Source organism: Lepus europaeus, chromosome 7 (genome assembly GCF_033115175.1).
Source record: "Lepus europaeus isolate LE1 chromosome 7, mLepTim1.pri, whole genome shotgun sequence".
In the NCBI taxonomy this organism is placed as follows: Eukaryota; Metazoa; Chordata; class Mammalia; order Lagomorpha; family Leporidae; genus Lepus; species Lepus europaeus.
The window spans coordinates 102,665,628-102,685,194 of NC_084833.1; the positions used below are offsets into that span (position 1 = coordinate 102,665,628).

Below are 19,567 nucleotides of genomic sequence, written 5' to 3' on the forward strand. Positions count from 1 at the left end.
CAGGCAAACATTGCCTTAGCATCACCAGATTTGCTTAAAATGACTTGAAATTTCTGGGGTCAGGACAGGGGGAGAGATCCCAGAAGGTAAGGCCTGACCAGCAGGGTGGGGAAGGAAGGGATGTGGACAAGGCCCTTGACTGTAAACCAAAACATCCAACTGCATAAGCATCTCAGCTGCAGGTAGTCACCTTCCTGCCAGCGCCTCCCTCGGTGGGTCCCCGAGTCCAGCCTTAGGAGCGATGTCACTCCCCTCTCTGCTACTGAGAGCATGCTGCCGGGTCAGATCCCTCAGCTTCATGTGATTTGAATGATTCCAGTCCTACTGAGTCCACCCCAGATAGACACTGCTTTGCCCACGCCCCCTCCTGAGAGTTCAGGACCTGAGTGTGTGTTCTGCTCAGATCTGTCAGGATGGACTGTTTTCCAGACCGAGTGTGAGAGAGGCCCTTATTGTAGGAAACACAGAGCGTGTGTACTGTCTGTACACACACACACCCATCGATTTTCACACCAGTGAGGTGCAGTACACACAAGCCATATACAGGCTGTGCACACTCTACACACAATGCCTCATTAATTTCCGTTGTTCTTGGCCCATTTGCTGCCGGGGCTGGGTGTTTAGCATCAGCAGCTGTGTTTGGTAGGTTAGTCCAGCCGCGCTCTTGGCATTGATGGATCCCTGATTCACACAGCACATCATATAATAAACTCTCAGCTGTGTGGAAGGTGGGACAGGGAGGGAGGGTCCTGAGGAGCTGTGAGGCTGGGGCTGGGGTAGAAAGGACACCTTGGGGCTTGGCCAGGGTCAGGGAAACCTCCAGGTAAGGACAGCCCGGGGCTGGGGGAGGGGTCGCAGGTGCACTGGGCAGGCCGGAGGGGCTCTAATTAGTCTCGTTTGTCCTGCACTTAATGTCAAGCTCATTAAAGAGGCTCCAGAGTTAATCAACATACCACAAATTGGATTTTGAGTTCTGCAGCCAGTTTTGTGTACACTGTGGCGACACTGACCCGATTAACTCCGGGTGAGGATTTCAGGCCAGGTGCTCGCCCTGCTACAGAGTGCGTGTGTGAGTGTGTGTGCATGTGTGTGTGTGTGTGTGTGAGAGAGAGAGAGAGAGAGAGAGAGAGAGAGAGAGAGAGAGAGAAAGTAGTGACTTTTCGTTTTTTCCTTCTAAATTCTTTTTGTTCCTTTTCCTGGGTAGACTCAGGAGATTTCCCATTTAAACTCATTTCACACGTGATCCACTTCATAATTAAATTCATAAAAATCTGATCAAACACACCCCTTACCCTTTGTCTCTCTCAAACTCTCAGGGCCCCCTCTGGAGGGGGAAAGGCACAGGTGGCCACCCCCCTCCTCCCCACCTCCCCACCTCCCTCAGGCTGGGCTGCTGCCGATGTACGTTTTAATTACCGGCTCTGGCTGAGGTCTCACGTGGCCCTTGCTTTATTTATTTATTTATATCTTAATGAGGATACTGAATCTTTGATTAAAGTCGTAATCGTTGCCGATTCAGTAAGGAGGGGGAGTGGGCTGTCGGACCAGACGGGGCCACGTGGGCAGACAGAGAGAGTGGCGTGCACCCCCAGGCTGCCCCTCACTCTCATGGACATAGCTAATCAGTGCCAGGGCCTGGCAGCAAGAGGGTAGGTGGATACTGGTTCTCCCAACAGAGAGCTGTAGGACTCGGTCCACTCCCAGATCTGTAAGCAAGGGCCTTGCTGAGCCGGGGTGATGCCCTGTAGATGAAGATGGGACCCACGCCGTGGCATCCAAGGCTGGCTCTGCTCTTGGAGCTCCTCTCATCCGATTCCTCAGTGGAAGTGCCCCCTCCCCCTACCATCCCCATGCCTTCAGAGCTTCTTGCAAATCGTCCACCCATGAGAGTCAGCCGTGAACAGACCCCAGCGTCTGCTCCCCACAGAGCCTTAAAAACCCTTCAGAGCCATCAGAAGAGAGGAGAATTTATGTGGGTACAGGGCCTCCATCTGGGCGGGGGGGACGGTTTGGTTAGCGGCCTGAGGAGGGGAGAGAGGAGAGAGAGTAAAATATCATTTTAAAGAGGAAGTGAAGGCACAGGCATGCGAGTCTATAACGAGAAGGACAATTTATGCCCAGGCACGAGCGCAGTTTGACATGGGGATAATGAAAAAACGTAGGTCATTGTGGATGACTTAAACCTCAGCAGCTGAAGAAAATGTATGAAATGCAGAGGACATTACACGGTTGGCAGCCCCGCACATCTGCAGAGGGACAAGTGAAATACAGTGGGCCATTCTTTACCATAAACTGTGGTTGTTGGAGATGCAGCCCAGAGAAATTGTAATTACAGTGACAAGACGAATCAGCGATATTTAAATATTCATGAACAAAGTCTGGGGTGATCAATCTATCTTTATTGTCTGTGCCTTCACTCCTGTAATAAATAAGTAGCTGGAGTCCTCACCTTTCCTCCAAACCCCTGACTTTGGGTACAAAAATGCAAGGTGGTTATCCCCGCAGCCCAGCCCCCCACCCTCTGGGCAGGGGAGAGGGCAACACCCTACAGGGAGGTTGATGGCCATAGGTTCTGGCCTGAGGGGAGGCAGTTCTCCCCCAGTTTCATGGACCAGGGCCCCTCAGAAAGTTCCTGGACAGATGGAATGAAAAGATAAGTTTTTTGGTGCAAAACATTTTTGGGCCGGTGCCGCAGCTCAACAGGCTAATCCTCCGCCTAGTGGCGCCGGCACCCCAGGTTCTAGTCCTGGTCGGGGCACCAGATTCTGTCCCGGTTGCCCCTCTTCCAGTCCAGCTCTCTGCTATGGCCCAGGAGTGCAGTGGAGGATGGCCCAAGTGCTTGGGCCCTGCACCCGCTTGGGAGACCAGGAGAAACACCTGGCTCCTGCCTCCGGATCAACGTGGTGCGCCAGCCATTGGAGGGTGAACCAACGGCAAAGGAAGACCTTTCTCTCTGTCTCTCTCTCTCTCTCTCACTGTCCACTCTGCCTGTCAAATAAATAAAAAAAAAAAAAACATTTTTGAAATCCTGTGTACTGTTTGCTAATGTGTGTCTTCTATGACTTTTTAAAGGACCCCTCGTATGCATGGATTTCAACCATTTTTGCAACAAAATAATCTTTGGTTTCCGTTTTCTGGGGACCTTGTGAAGGACCCTGGTAGCCAGTGCTTCCCCTGAGTCTGTTCTGGGTCAACCATTAGCTCTACAATGGAGCCACACCGACAGATAAAGCCCCTCTTATCCCAGAGGTGCTTCCATTTAGAAGCACAGTGGGTAGGTCCTCAGACACAGTGCAGTGAGTCAGCTCACATCCTGGCGAGCCCCATCAACACCTATCAGAACTTGAGAGCTGTGTGACCCAGGAGGTGATACCTGAACACCTCTAAGCATCTCCTTTTTCTCATCTGTAAAATGAAAATGATATTCTTCTTTAAGGTCATTGCCACAGTCATGGGACATGATCTGGGTGATGTGCTCAGTGTGGTAGTAAGCACTCAACAAATACAGGCCATTTTCATGAGAAAGCATCCTACGAATAAGCAAACACAATGCTGGCCGTGTCTGCTGTCCTGGGACAGTGTAGCAGTTGTGACTCGTTCTGTTTGGGGGACTCACCGGAAGCTTCCCAACGAGGGCATCAAGCGGCGACCAGGAGGTCTCTGGGGAGGCAAGAGGAAATTAGAGCAAACAGCTTAAACTAGGGAGGAAGGAAGAGCCAAGAGCATGGTAGGGACAAGGAGAACTCCCCCAAGTTGGAGGGAGGTTTTTGAGGGTTGGAGAATCAGGCCAGACTGACCCAGAGCTAACAGAAAGGGATGGTGAAAAGAGCAAGATTGCAATGCCTCCCGGGTCTGGGGGCTGCTGTTCATCCCTGAGCCAAATGGGTTCTCTTCTCCCGGGGCTGGTCCTCCCCCACCCCATGGATGACCACCGAGACCTAATGAAATACGGACACATGTGAACACAGGCACCCCCTCTTTATGCTATGGGGAGGGCGGAGGCTGTGGATCCTTAAGTGAGGTGCCTACAGGTAGTCTCACCCACTTCCCATCCCTCAAAGAGGGGGCCAGGAGAGCCCAGGGCCTTACCCAATCCCTGTCCACACAGGCGACCACCCGTACGAGTGCGAGTTCTGTGGCAGCTGCTTCCGGGATGAGAGCACACTCAAGAGCCACAAGCGCATCCACACGGGCGAGAAGCCCTACGAGTGCAACGGCTGTGGCAAGAAGTTCAGCCTCAAGCACCAGCTGGAGACGCACTACAGGGTGCACACAGGTACCACGGGCCGTGGCAGACACCTGCACTGGTTCTGGGACTGGGTAGGGAGCTGGTAGGTGCCCAGGCAAGTCCAAGAGAGGCTGGTCTGAGGCTGAACCGCAAAAAGCCAAAGAGGTTCCACTGTGGGCTAGCATGGTGTCCTCAGTGCTCCTGAGCCCCCTCTCCAGGCCAGGGCAGACATCAATAATCGATCACAACATGCTGTCCTGTGAGCCCAGACCAGCCTTCCAGGCAGCCACACCAATAGTGCAGTCATGACAGGCAAGATGATGCCTACTCAGGAGTCCCAAATTAGAGTGAAGTTGGCCTGATTTGCTGAAAGAAGGTTAGGGTGGTTTCATGTTATCCCTCGAGTAAGAAGTTGGGTGTACTGGATTAGGTACTGCTGAGGGGGCGAAATTGTAAAGTTAGATGGCGTTGGGGATCTGAGATTGGAGGAGCGGATCATTTAATCAGCTCTGTGTGCGTGATCTGTTCCCAGTTCAGAGCACTTTCCCATCCTCCTTTATGTCAGATAAAGGTGGGGTCTGAGGACGCAGCAAGTGGTGCAGATTTCTGGAAGCTTTTGAGTTGAGGGCAACTGACTTGTGAAAGCCTATGTTGCGCATTTCTTCCCAATCGCAGAAGTTTGCTGCCATCCCCTCGGTTGCTTAAAATCTCCTTGGTTGGGTGGAGTATTTGCAACATGGCAGTCGGCACACGCTGTCAAGCCGGGTCTGTGGGGAGCCGGCTGTTGACCACTGCCGGGCACAGGGAGGGTAGCTGTGCACAAGGACTGCCGCTGAGGGTAAGAGGTGAGGGACCCTGGCTGCTGGGAAGAGTGTCCTTCGAGCAGAGGAGACAGCTGTACTGGCCGGTGAGCCCAGGCAGGGCCTGCAGCCTTAGTGTCGCCCCAGGAGCGGAGGGGTACACGGAGTGTGCAGTGAGCAGAGCACGCCTTACCAGATGCTTTGGGCCCAAGGAGCAGACAGGGTGCGTGTTGCTGACAGCGACCCAGGGGATTTCCCGGAGCCCTGGGGTTTCCTTAGCCGCTTGTCGGGGATATGACCTGGAGAGTGGATCATTAAGTGCATTGGCAGTGACTATTGTAAATAGCCGGTCGATAGTTAGATCACTTTGGCTGTTCATTACTTCATTATTTGCTGGGGCCTCTGCACGGAGGAGTATCGATAGCGAGATGGCTGGCCAGTTAATTACTGTATTGAAACAAGGTTCCCTCACACCCTCTGTTCAGCTCCAGGGGACGCTCACGGAGGGAAGGGCAAGGAGCAGGCTGAGGTGTGGCCTTGTACCCCTAGCTTCTTGGTCCCCGCCCTCCCCTAGTTCTAGTCCAGGGAGGTGGGGAGGCAGAACGGGGATAATGTTGGAGGGACTGACTTCCTCCTGTCCCTACCCCCCACATCCATGGTCCTGCTGCTGAGCAGGGGGTGGGGGCACTGTGGCCTGAGGAGCCCTCACCAGGTACGTCCTTTTCCTTACTTAGGAAGGAAAGAGGCCAAGTCTTTTAAGAGTCCGGACCAGCAAGACAGGGGGCTGGAGCTATGCTAAGCCTTCCTATAGCCACACGTGTGACATCACAATAAAGTGAAAAGTGTAGTGGGCTGGCAGCATGAGCCACACCACAGCCGGGTGGGACTGGCGGCCACCGTGTCACGGAACGGCGGGCCGGGCGGTGCAGAGCTGGAGGGACGGAGGCCTCCGGCACCAGGCCTACGCCCCGCTGCTGTGCCTGCTTCACTCTCCCTGCCCCGTCTTGCCCCCCACCGTCCCGCAGGTGAGAAGCCCTTTGAGTGCAAGCTGTGCCACCAGCGCTCCCGGGACTACTCGGCCATGATCAAGCACCTGCGCACGCACAACGGCGCCTCGCCCTACCAGTGCACCATCTGCACGGAGTACTGCCCCAGCCTCTCCTCCATGCAGAAGCACATGAAAGGCCACAAGCCCGAGGAGATCCCGCCCGACTGGAGGATAGAGAAGACGTACCTCTATCTGTGCTACGTGTGAGGTGGCGCCTGGGGCCGGGGCAGGAGCGCGGGGCGACGTGGAGGAAGCACTGTGCGCAAAGACACAAATGGAAAAGGGAAAAAGGAGAGAAGAGAAAGAAATCGAAAAGCTGGTGGGCCTTGGGTTCTCCCTGAGGCTCTGGAGCCTGGGATGCTACGCCATTGCCCCTTCCCCCTCCTTTCCTGGGCCTGATTTTCTTGGGAGGGGTAGGGCGGGGGTGGTTTTGCTCACTCAGATGGAGGCAGCCTTTCCCTCTCTCTCTACTCAGACCCGCCTCTTGTGTCCAGAAGTGGAGGCGGGGGACAGGGGAGAGGGCCTCTGGTCCCAGTCTGCATGCCCTCCTCCCACTGCCTCTGAGGCCGAGGGAGGGGAGCAGCAGACACAAGGCTGAGCTGGCGGGGCAGGGCTGGGCCTTGGTCGACACTCATGATGGCAGCTCTGGCTTCCCAGTGGCTGATGGGACAGGGGAAGAGCCCCTGGCTCGTCCCAGCACTCAACTTTCACCTGTTGCTTTCCCCGCCTGCCACCCCTGAGCATCCCCTCCTGGCCTCCCAAGAACCCCGAGGCTCTGGGCTGAGCTCCTCATGCCCTGCCGGCAGTCAGGACCTGGGGGCGCTCTGGGCACCTCCTGGCTCTGACTCTCGGAGGCACTGTCTTCCTTCGCCTGTGTCCTGGTTGAGGAGCTGCCCCTGCCTTTGCTTTTGAGAACACAGAATGGGAAGGGATGGAACAGCCTAGCCCGGTCAAGCCCCTTTGTCCATCACAAGGGAGATTCCCGCCAAGCTGCTTTTTGCTTCCAAAATGGAAAATCGTAACCACCGAGTGTATAGTTCCCCACCATGCAAACAAACAGTCCCTCCAACCCTCTTCAGTTGCTAGGGGAAAGAGTCCAAGAAAGACTCATTGTCCAGGGGGAGCCATGGGGGTGTCTTTGTCCAGATGGGCCCTACACCTGCGCACGGGAACAGACTGAACTGTTGGGCTGCATCAGGGACCCCCTCAACGTGGGGACCGGGGTCCCCCAGACCTAGTGAGGCCCTGGGGACTCCCAGGTGCAGACAGCAGCACAGAAGCCCAGCTCCAGGGCCCCTCAGTCCACGGGGTTGGGCTTGGGGTGGGGGTGAGGGAGGAGTGGAAAGTGTTTTGGCCTTGTGTCATGTTTTGCTTCTTTTCTGTGTCCCCTGTCAGCACATTGTACTTGAATTACCTCAGTTTTTTGTGACCTCATGAGCTTTTTTCACCCCCTGCTTTTTTTTTTTTTTTTGGTTGGGGGGTTGGAGGAACGGGGTGGGTGTCCTTTTCTGTTTCTTGTGTAAATCAATAGTTTATAGACTTCAGCTGGCCTGGGCCTCCCAGCCACAAGGCGCTGTATGGAGGAGTCAAGTGCTCAGGATCTGAATGGGAGGGTGGGCGCAGGGGATGGTGCCCCGGGGTCTCGCTGCCCCCACGGGGGCCTCCATCCTAGGCTCTTAAAGCTTCAGTGCCCTGTAGGAGTTCAGCCCAAAACACTCAGGAGAAAATCCCACCTTTCTTTCCACCACTCTGCTGGGCCAGCCAGCTTGGAGGGCTCGCCCACTTGTGTCCACAGCCACTGCCACAGAGCCTCTAGGTTTCTGTGGCTGGTCTGGGGGCGAGCCAGCTTTTAGTTCTGTTGTGTTGGGGTGGAGGTGTGGTTTCTCCAAAAGCTACCTCTTGTGTTCATCCAAGTGTTCTTTTGTCCCCCGTTGGCTGCTCTGCTCCCCGCCTTTGCCCCGCCCCCTCGGAGTGTGGGAAAGCACGTTTGTGATCTCCCAGTCGGCTTTGGGACGATGCTCTGTTACATCTCATGCCCTATGTGTAAGGAGTTTGACTTGTGTTCTTTTTCTTTCCTTTCTCTTTCTGAGAAAGTTGTGGCTGCGTTTGGATCTTAGGTTTTAGGAAGTGGTTTGTGGGGAGCAGGGTGGTGAAGGAGCACATGGAGGTCAGAGGGGTGGGTGCTGCTGAGACCACCCTCCCCTGCCCCCCCCCCCCCGTCTTGTCTATCGAATCTGAAGGCCTTAAAAACCGTGTGGGAGGGGCAGTGGACCTGGGGGGTGGGGTGGGGGCTGTGTCACTAGACTGGGTTAGGCAGGTAAGGTAGGGAGTAACTGTGACTTTGTGCTTTGAAAAGGACAAGAGATTCACCTGTCATGTTGAGAATGTGAAAAGAGCAGGATCACTGGGGGAGCGGCCAGGTAAGAAACCACTGTGCACTGTGGCTTTCTTGTCCCTCCTTCATGGGCCTTCAAGGCATCTGGAAATTCCAGAAAACAGTATTTTTAATGGCAAGATGTCATTCAGCATTGGAAGGGAAATTAAAAAAAAAGATAATCCAACTATTCCTTAGAACTAGCTGGCCCTTCTCTCCCCGACCCTTCCCACTCAGCCTGGCTTCCCCCTGCCCCTGGTCACAGAAGCTAAGAGGGGTGAGCTTCTCTTTACAAATTGTAATATTTTTGTAATATTTGTTCTTCCATCAGTTCTACAGGACCTGGCCCTTCCCTTTTGTAATGTGAATAGGGAAAAAAAAATCCACACCACCACCACAGCGTCCCTGTGTATGCACGTGTGTGTGTGCTTTGTGTGTGTGGCCAATCACGCAGTGGTGCCTCGACCTGGTCTTGCAGCATTAGACGGTACTAGGTCAGCACCTGCCTGCCTCTCCCGGTTTGGAGGTGGAGTGGGGGGAATCGTGTCTGAGGGATGCTGGACAAGCCCATCCCTGTTCTTACTGCACAGTCTGCTCTGCTCCCACCAAGCCCCAAGTCACCCTGAGGAGGGAGGCTCCAGTCTCCCTCTACCCCAGTTTCCTACCCACAAAGATAAAACAGTTCAAAAGTTGGCAAGGGCTTCCTGGCCGGGAAAGCAGCCGTCCTGGGGCTGTGGCGGTGGCTGGAGTTCAGGAGGGGGCGGAGGGTGCTCCTTCCCCAGGTGAGCTCAGTATCTGCTCTCCCCGCTTCTCTCTGCCCCTGGCTCCTTGGGCCACCTGGCTGCCTTTAGCTGACCACTCCGCTTACTCCTGCCTTACCCAGCACAGTGACGCTTGCGCAGCCTGGGCAGTCCCAGTTGTTAATAGTCCCCTCCGTGTGCAAACCTGGCCCTTCATACCTGCGGTGAGTGATCCCTCACCCCTGTGCTTTTCCCCTCTTTATTCATTCAAAGCATTAAAATCCTATGTGTATATAGGATAGACAAATATATATAGAGAGATATATATAGCAAGAGAGAGATATAAAATAGTAACTATCATTGCTGCTTTGGGCTGCTTTGGAGGAGGCTACGAGTATGGGGAAGGCAGAGATGGGGCACAGCGGTGGAGCAGGAGGCTGGGGGGACCCAGCGTTCCGTACAATCCAGGGATGCAACACGGGCTTGTTTGATTTTTGTGCCTGAACAGTTTTTCCCATGTTGAGAAAAAAAGGAAAAAAAAAAACTGCTGCAATTTTTCACAAGTGTATAGCCCTTCTCTCGAGGCTGCTGGCGTAACTACTGCAGGTGGGCAGGAGAAGACGTGGGCTTGTCTCCTAGGGCAAGGGGCACAGGTGCGGGAGGCCTTTGGACTCTGCCCATTGGGGGTGGCAGGGGGTGTGGTTTTTCTGGGGGTGGGGGACAATTCATTGGCAAGCCCACCTGGGGTGGAAAGTGGGGACACCAGGATGGAGGAGGAGGAGGGGGAGAGCCTGCTTATTGGTTTTCCCAAGGCCCATGTTGCACTTGTCTGTTCCCTTCACCTGGCCCCTGCTCCGAAGCTCCTACTGGCTGGGCTGGGGTGGCAGCACTAACCTGGATATTGCAGTGGGAGACAACAAGCCAAACTAAGGTAGCAATGGCCAAGAGAGGGGTGCAGGACAAGCCTGGGAGGGGAAGAGGGTGGGGAGCAGGCCTGTGTGCTGGCAGCGTCCCCCAGGCCTCGGCGGCCTGTGGGGCAGACAGGGACCCTGCCTCCTGGGTGTATCATAGAGTTCGTTCGCATAGTGTGATGCATGATGCTCGTGAGGTTACGAAGCCGTGGTGGTGCACCATGACATCCGACCCCCATAGATAAAGATAAATATATATATATGTATGTAAATTATAGCACTGAGGGCCCTGCGGCCCTGCTGGACCAAGCAAAACGAAGCCTTTTGGTCTGGGTATTTTGTTTTCGTTTTGTTACTTGTTTGTTTCTGTGGCTTGTCTTACGTCGTGACAGCACAAGTGCCAGTCCGATTGCTCTGTATTACAGAATAGTGTTTTTAATTCATCAACGTTCTAGTTAATGTCTACCTCAGCACCTCCTCTTAGCCTAATTTTAGGAGGTTGCCCAATTTTGTTTCTTCAATTTTACTGGTTCCTTTTTGTACAAATGCACCTCCACCTCTGTCTATCTTCTTCCTTCCTCCACTCTCTCTCTCTCTCCCGGTCCCGTCCCGCCTCCTGGCCCTCCCAGTTCTGTGTGTGCCATCCTCGCTCCGCCCCCCCAGTTGGTCTGCTTGCCAGTCTTAGCCGTTTTCCTGCCCGAGCAGTTGACTCAAAGTTGCAGCTTTCCACATCTGCCTTCGTTTTGTGTAGATTGCCGCGTTTCTTTGTAATTTCAGTGTTTCTGAAAAGATTTAAAAAAAGAAAAAAAAAAAAAAGAAAAATCGAATTTACTGCTGCAGGTTTTTTTCTCTCTCCATGTGTCACTAAGTGAAGTTTGTGCCTTCTATAGCAAAGAGAATATTTTTTACATCCTACTAACAGTAGATTTTTTTGTAGTGAACATTTTTTGTATTTTTATTTATAAGTCTCATAAGAAAAATAGCAATGTTCAGTTGTATACCTTGAATCTGCAGTTAGAAGAGAATAAAGTTAATTCAGTTGTCTCTGATTCGAAGTGTCCTCCTTCCTTTTTGTTTTTTGGTTTTTTGCCTTGGCGTTTTGGGGGTTGGGGAGCACCGGAGAGGTACTGAGACTGCTGTGGGTTGGGGAAAGAGAGCCCCATGCTCACCTTCCCTGAGGTACTTCTCCCAGGCTGCATTCACAGGCACACCCAGGCCCTAACACCGTGTAAGACTCGCTGGTTTAAAAATAGCATGAAATACGTGAACACCACATGATGCCTTGTCCCGGGCACTACACAGGCATTCATTCAGCAAGACCTGACCACCTTACTGCTGCGGGCAGGATATTTTAATGAAGTGCAGTGCAGACAAACCCTGGTCCTCATGGGGTGCACACCTGCAGGTGGCTGGATGGAGCCCTTCCGTTGGCTTGGGGGTGGGGTATGGCAACCTGCCCAGGCTCACGCGGGCAGCAGTGGGAGCCCCAGGACTCCCCCCACCCCCCCAGGCAGGGGTTTCCCGTCTCAACAAAGAGCTCCCATCAGTTAAAGGTCCAGCCTGGACCTGTTGATGAGGGAGCCTGGCACAGATGGCCGAGGCCGGGAGGGTGGGACAAGCCTAGCAGGGGACAGGATGTCCATCCAACCGCCCACCCGCCCTCCTGCCAGGGATGGGAACTTGTCCTTCCCCATAAAACCCCTCTCCATTCAGTCCTAGCCTGGTGGTTGGCACCTGTGCCCAGGGCCACTCCCACTCACTCTTTCCCATCAAAATCCTGCGCCGCCTCACCGAGCACCTGGGGACCCAGGCGTGACTCCCTCTGTGGGTCACTCTACTGCAGCAGACCCATGCCACACACCCTGGCCTGACCCCCCCTGCCACTGTGGGAGGGGGTGGGGGGAGGAAGAGGGAGGAAGGTCCTCGCTTTGCCTGCCTGCCCACTCCACCCCTGAAGGACTGGGAGGTGGCCTTTCAGCCCTTGGTCCAACCCCAGGCCTGGGGCTACTGAGCCCAAGAACGTTCAAGCTACACTTGCTTCCCGGAAGCTGCCCCAGGGAGAGGCCAGACCGGGCAGCAGAGTCGGGGTCGCCCTGGCTCCAGCTCCCTCCTGCCGCTCCCTTCCCCATGGGTCCCTCTACTCAAGGCTCCTCATCACCCCATCATTCTTTCTCCTCCACTCCTCCTCCCTCAGCCCCCCCCCCCCAACATATACCCCAATTTTCCTTGCCTCCTTCCCTGGCCCATAGTTTTTCCCTCCCTATATTTCTTATCTTGCAAAACAATCCTGGGCCCAGAATCTGTCTGTTTGGCTCGGAGCTGCTGCCCCACCCCAGAGGCACCGGCCTCCCTCCTGCTCCTCCCTGCCCCGCTGCCCGCCCCTCCCCCCCAAGGCCTCAGCTTTCTCTTGACAGATGGGAGGGCAGCGAGCACTCCCTCTTTAAAACAACATTTAATCGCCGTTTTCTGTTCTTGGACATCAAAGCTGGGGCTTAGGCGCGGGCGCTGGGGGAGAGGGGGTGAGTGAATAGGGGCCGGGCTGAATGGGCTTTGTGTGACCGCCAGGGTCTGCCTGCTTTACATGCTCTTTGACCCAGATATGATCTCATGGAGAGAAAGGGGCCCTGGCCCGGCCAGCCTGAGAACACTGCTCTCTCCCGCCCTGGCCTGACTCGACTCCCCTCCCACTCCCGCTGCCGGCCCTGGCCGCAGCTGCCCTCTGCCCCTGCCCCGGCCGCTGTGGGCCACCTCCTCTAGGACCTCCTCCAGGACTGGGATGGCACACGGCTGGGGTCGGAGCAGGGGATAGGCATCTGAGGCTGGGGCTGGGGAGGTGGGATCTGGGTGCAGGTGACTTCCGGGGACAGTGACTCGAGTTCCGTGCACAGGGTGCCCTCCCTGTGCAGAGTCACTTGGGCACTAGAGTCCCATCAGCCTGAGCAGCTCTCCTGCTGGTGGCTGCAGAGGGACCGCCTTCCCAGCAAAGCTGGTAAACTGAGCCCCGAGCCAGTGGAGACCTGCTGAACACTCAAGTTGTAGCAGCTGAGAAGGGGGAGGTGGCCAAGAGCAAGGCCTTCCCACCTGGCTGCCTGTGGGGCCTCCCACTCCCGACACCAGGAAGCAGCGAGGTCTGACAATTGCGGACCTCATGTGCTCGGCCCCCGGTCCCTCCCTCCCTCAGCTCTGTCCTCTGCTTGCAGCCAAGGCGATTTTCCAAAAACACAAATGGTGTCCCAGCACCCATTCATGGAGGTCGCTGGTGGCTCCTCAGGATGGAATCTAAATTTCTCAGCAGGCTGGCAAGTCCTGAGGTGACAGAGCTCCTGCACGCGGGCCACCCCTGCCCTTTGCCCCAGCCAACAGACCACGATGGTTCCTGGTGCACACAGAGCTCTGTCCCCTGTGGGCCTTTGCACTTGCTGTTCCCCCGTCCTGGGAGCTGCACAGACACACACCCACCCTCTCTGAGCTCTCCTCTTCTCATTGTTCCCTCTCCCAGGAAGCCTTTCCTGGCCACCTGCTGTGCCGAGCCTCTGTGGTGCCATTTGTCACAGTGCATCAGGACCACCTGCACTTGAAGTTCCCGGAAGGAAGAAGGAAGGGAGAGAGGAAGAGAGGGAAGAAAGGAAGGAGGCTGTCAGTCTGCTGGGGCTGAGGATGTTGTCGGGGCGAGAGACAGGATTAAGTAGCAGCACATCCTGTGTCCACGGCACCTCTACATGACAAACACAGACACGTGTGCACGCATGGCAGGGCCCAGCAGGGGTTCTGCCTCCCTGCAACAGTGCCCCTGTTGAGTGCAGAGTCACCAGGCCCAAGACAGGTGGCACCTCCCAGCAGCCTGGGCGTGGCTGGCATGGGGCCTTCGCATGTGGAGCACACCTGGCCCACCCCCCAGCTCTCTCCGTGGTTCCGGAGCCAGGCCCTGGCCCTCGTGAGCTGGCAGGAGGGCGGGCTCCTCTGGAGCCCTCTTCTCTGCTCCCCAGGGCGGGCCCCAGTGAAAGTGAACTCACTCATTTAAACCTGACTCTGCAGCCCGGCAGCCCCCCGCAGCGCTAATTACCCTGTAGTTCTAAACTGATTGCTGTACACTAAGCCTAAGCCCTCCTTTATTTATTTACTGACTACATTAATAGCAAAGCCGTGCTGCTCGCAGCCGCTCCCCACTGCACGCTGTTCCCCCCGTATTTCCCCAGGGAGGCGGGGGTGCAGAGGCACAGCCCGGCCCAGAACCCCCAGACCTGCCACCCTGGCCAACTCCCCAAGATGGACAGTGATGAGGAGCCACTGTCTTCACACAGACTTTGTCCTGGATCCAAGGGGCTCCTGTTGTCCTGGCTGATGGGGTGGAAGCTCCAGGGCACGGCGGCCCCCTAGCCAGCAGGGTCTCCTGTCTCAGGGGTGCTCGGAACACTTTACAACAACCCCTGTGCAGTAGGGTGCTGGGCCTGGCCTCTATGAACCCCACACAGCTGGGAGGCACAAAGGTGGCTCTGGAACTCAGGGCTTCGCACTCCCATAGCTCTGCTCTTTCCTCTGCACCTGCCGCGCTGTCTAGGGCATGCTCCGCCTACTTGCCTAGGTCTGACGGTTTCTGCCGAGTCCTGTGTTGCCACAGCTCCCTCCCTTTGGCATGAGCAAGGAAGCTTTTCCCTGTTTGGATCCGGCCCTGCATCTCCCCGCTGTGTCAGCCTCATTCACAAGCTAGCCCGGAATTGGCTGGAAACGGGACCAAGGCTCTGCTTTACTCTCAGCACATCCGAGTCAGATCCTTCCCCAACCCTGGGCGGCCTCCACCATGCACGCACCTGGGGCTGTCTGGGGATTAGAAGCCTGCATGGGCTCCCAGCCCTGGGACAGAAGTGGCCATGACCATGCTGCTGTCACTGCCTGTGTCTCCAAGTGCCTTCAAGCCCCCCCTTCCCCCCATGGCAGAGCTGGGCTCTGGCCTTGGGGCAGAGCTGGGCTCTGATAACCAGATGGTCACCATCAGGGTATAGCATCTGGACCCATGGCATCAAACACTCAGGCGCCCCTTTGATTTGAAATAGCTCAGTGGCTGCCATGCTGGGCACCCGGGGAGGTGGGGCCGCTGGGATTCAGCAGAAGAACCTGGGATCTAAGTCAAGAGGATTGGGTTTGAGGCCAGCTCTGCTGTGCCTTGTGCCACCCTGCTGCATCTCAGCCTCTCTGAGGCCCGGTTTCTGTCCATCTGTAATACAGAGGACGGATATCTACTCTCAGGTCAATTGAGAAGTCAGCTTTCCACAAGCCACAGTGTTTCAAAAAAATAAGTTACAAATAAGGGCAGCTCAGGCTGGCCAGGAGGGGGAGCTGGTGGCCTAGACATCCATTTCCAGGGCAAGAGCCCACAGGGCTGTGGCTGAGAGCCAGGAGCGCCGGGTTCTGGGGTGATGCCCCTGTTGCAGGCATCGCTGGGACTCTATCGCCACCTAGTGGGCAGCAGCTGCATCTGTCTCAGCCACTCGGGCTGGGGAAAGTGAATGGGACTGCACAGCCCTTAAGGGCAGCCTTGGGGACACCGCTTCAAGTCCCGGCTGCTCCAGTTCTGAGATTTCTTGCTAATGTGCCTGGAAAAGCACCAGAAGATGGCTCAAGTACTTGAGCTGCTGCACCCATGTGGGAGACTGGGAGGAAATTCCTGGCTCCCAGCTTTTGTCTTTTTCAAGTAAATAAATTAATCTTAAAAAAAGAACTTTGGGGGCTGGCAACATGGTTCACTTGGTTAATCCTCCACCTGCGGTGCCAGCATCCCATATGGGCACCGGGTTCTAGAACCGGTTGCTCCTCTTCCAGTCCAGCTCTCTGCTTTGGCCCGGGAAGGCAGTGGAGGATGGCCCAAGTGCTTGGGCCCTGCACCCACATGGGAGACCAGGAAGAAGCACCTGGCTCCTGGCTTCGATCGGTGCGGTGTGCAGGCCGTAGCAGCCATTTTGGGGGTGAACCAACGGAAGGAAGACCTTTCTCTCTGTCTCTCTCACTGTCTAACTCTGCCTGTCAAAAAAACAAACAAACAAACAAACAAAAAAAAAAAAACAGCAAAAAACAACAACAAAAAAACAAACTTTGGGTCCCCTGCTCTAATGGGCTGGGGTCAGGGTGAGTGTGACCCAGATTCCTGCCAGAGAAGGTATATATATTTCTTATCTTGCAAAACAATCCTGGGCCCAGACTGTGTGTGTGTGTGTGTGTGTGTGTATAAATAAAAGAAAACTACCCGGGGGGTGGGGTGAGGACAATCACTGGGTCTTTCCAGACCTCCTCCTCAGTCAACAGTTCCATCCTGACCCTTTCCTCCATGGACAACCAGCCAAACCCAACCTTGTCCATTCCTAGGAGACTTTGTTGGAAGTTGCTGTCAGACAACCCCAACTCCAGATCCATGAAGGCTCCTTGTACCCTGGGGGAAGACCAGCCTCAAATGGACTCGGCTGCTCCACAGCTTCCCCCTGGCAAAGAAGCTGGCAGGCCATGGGAAGTTGCAGGGGGAGCTGAGAGCCCCAGGCCTCCGGGCTGAAAGGTGGGGGTGAGAGGCCGTGGGGCGGGGGGCTTGCTCTTCCTGAGACCCTGAACCTTCAGCAAGCCTAGGAAAGCCACAGTGCAAGGTCACTGAAGCAGGTGCCTGCCCCCACTAGAACTGTCTTGCTAGTGCGGTGAGCGAGCCTGGGGCCTGCCCCAAATCCACCACAGCTCGCTCTGGCTGGATAACACCTCAACCCTTGGGTCTGCAGAGGGGTGATTGGAAGTGACCTTGGAATTGGCCATCTTTCTTTTCCAACCTCTGGGCACATCCAGTCATCTAAGGGGACGGAGCTAACTGGTTCAGGAGACACCCCTCCACCCCTCAATCCCCCAAATGCTAAACTTCTTGGATTCTAGGACCTTGGTCCACCAGAAAGATCTCCAGGGGAAAACAAAGCCCTGCTCCTTACCACCTGTTGGGACTTTTTTTAAACATGAAGCAGTCTTTCTCCCTAAACCTTCATCCGTGTGAGCTTTAGCTAGAGTGAGCTTCTAGTGACGCTAGGTGGAGAGAAGGAGGAAGTGCATGCATGATGGGTGGTCAGACAGGCAACCGAAGGCAGTGGCTTTCCCTCCTCATGCCACTCGTGGCCAGGGCAGACTCTCAACACGGCGGGTTCCAGTGAGCACGTGGCATCTCCCCAACTTTGACTCAACTTGGCTGATGTTCCCCTTGCTCTCAGAAACGTCCTCCTTGTTAGCAATCCCCCTTAACTTAGAACCCTTGCCCTTGATTCTCTGCAGACTCAAGGACAAAGACCCTGAGCACCAAGAGCAGCATAGCCTTAGCTCAGGCAATCACAAGTGCCAGTGTGGCTCTCCCGTATCTTGCATCCTAGGCTGGGTCTCTGTCTGCCTGACAAGAGAGGGCAATCTAATCCCCACCATTGACAAGCCTGAGAAGGGAGGCCCAGAATGACAGGCACTGCTGGTTCCTGTTGGCCTGTGTGTTCATCTTTCCATCAAGGCCATCTCCTGTCTTTCCAAGCCTGGGGCATCCGAGTACATGAAGCACATAGAAAGCCTAGTAGACACGACAGAAAAGATCTTCACCATGAAACACTGTAACCAAACTCTCCACAGTACACATTCTAGAATGTGTAGGAGAGAAATGCCAGATTACTTTCAGGGGCCTCCTATTAGTCACAGCTGACTTCTCATCAGAAACCCTATAGGCTAGAAGAGAATGGCGAGATACTGTCCAAGTCTTAAGAGAAAAATGTTGTCACTCCAGAATACTGTACCCTGTAAAGCGCTCATTTGTGAATGAAGGTGAAATAAAGACCTTCCATACAAAAAGAAATTGAAAGAATTTGTCACTACTTGTCCAGCTTTATGAAAGATACTTAGGAATGCACTATACTAAAACATGGTCATCACTATGAAAGGAGATAAAAGTAGAAAATCTCCCAGTAAAAGTACAAAGGAAATCCAAAGTAAACAATAGGCACATATATAGAAAAATGGCAGGCCAAATCATTACTTATCAATAGTAACCTTGAATGTAAATGGCCTCACATCTCCCTATTTGCTGCCTTTGAGATACACAGGTCACCAAATAAGATACCTGCAGACTGAAAATGAAAGGATGGACAAAAATAGTTCACACTAAGATAAACCCAAAAAAGAGCTGGCATAGCCGTCCTATTATCAGACAACAGAGACACTCACATAAAAACTGTTCAAAGAGACAAAGAAGGACACTAAGTAATGATTAAGAGAGAATTCAACAGGAAGATGTGACTATTATAAACATACACACACCTAATGACAAGTCACCTGGCTATGTAAAAGAAATCTTAATGGATCTAAAGGGAGACATAGATTATAATACAATCTTATTGGGGACATCTATACTGGACTCTCAGCATGAGCCAGACAGAAAATCATCAAGGACACAGAGTTAACTGACACCATACACCCAATGGACCTTAATGGGTATCTACAGAACTTTTCATTCTACAGATGCGGAGTACACATTCTTCTTATCAGAGCATGGATTTTTCTTTAGGGTAGACCACATGTTAGGCCATAAAGCAAGTCTCAGTAAATTAAAAAAAAAATCATACCATGCATCTTCTCTGAACATGAGGGAATGAAGTTGGAAATCAGCAGCTCAAGAATCTGTAGAGAATACATAAGCACAGGAGAGTGAACAACACGCTCCTGAGCGAGCAGTGGGCCATTGAAGAAATCAAGAGAAATCAAAAAGCTTCTGGAGGCAAATGAAGACAATAAAACATACCAAAATTATGGGATACAGCAAAATCAGTGTTAAGAGAAAAGTTTATAGCAACTGATACCTATATCCAGAAACTGGAAAGGCACTAAATAAATGAGCTATCAATGTGCCTCTTGGACTAAGAAAAAAAAAAAAAAACCGTAAACAAAACTGAAAACTAATAGGAGAGAAAAATAGTTAAAATTAGAGAAGAAATGAAAAAAGAAAAACTTTAAACAAAACAGTAATACAAAAGATCTAGAAAATGAAAAGCTGGTTTTTGAGAATAAACAAAATTGACAAACCATGGCCCAACTAACAAAAGAGAAGAAGACCCAAATAATAAAAAGAGAGATGACCGAGGAAATGTAACAAGAGATACCACAGAAATAAACAGAATCATCAGAAATTACTACAAAGAGCTGTATGCCAACAAATCTAGAAACCTAGAAGAAATGGGTAGATTCCTGGACAAACATACACCTACTAAAATTGAGCCATGAAGACGCAGAAAACCTAAACAGAGCAATAACCAAGATGGAAACTGAATTAGTAATAAAGACCCTCCCAGCAAAGAAAAGCCCAGGACTGGACAGCTTCACTGCCGAATTCTACCAGATATTTAAAGAAGAACTACCTCCAATTCTTCAAGCTATTCAAAACAATGGAAAGGGAGGGAATCCTCCCAAACTCCTATGAAGC

At 53.5% G+C, this 19,567-nt stretch overlaps 1 protein-coding gene across 3 annotated transcripts in view; it reads left to right on the forward strand.

Moving 5' to 3' along the window:
* Window positions 1-9,864, forward strand: part of ZBTB16 (zinc finger and BTB domain containing 16) — a 189,171-nt gene extending 179,307 nt beyond the window's left edge. For all 3 annotated transcript variants that reach the window (XM_062197041.1, XM_062197040.1, XM_062197042.1), the window contains 2 exons: window positions 4,109-4,276; window positions 6,054-9,864. In XM_062197041.1, coding sequence (XP_062053025.1) covers window positions 4,109-4,276; window positions 6,054-6,283 — 398 coding nt within the window. In that variant the 3' untranslated portion in view covers window positions 6,284-9,864. The remainder of the gene's footprint in view (window positions 1-4,108; window positions 4,277-6,053) is intronic.
* The last annotated feature ends 9,703 nt before the right edge of the window (window positions 9,865-19,567 follow it).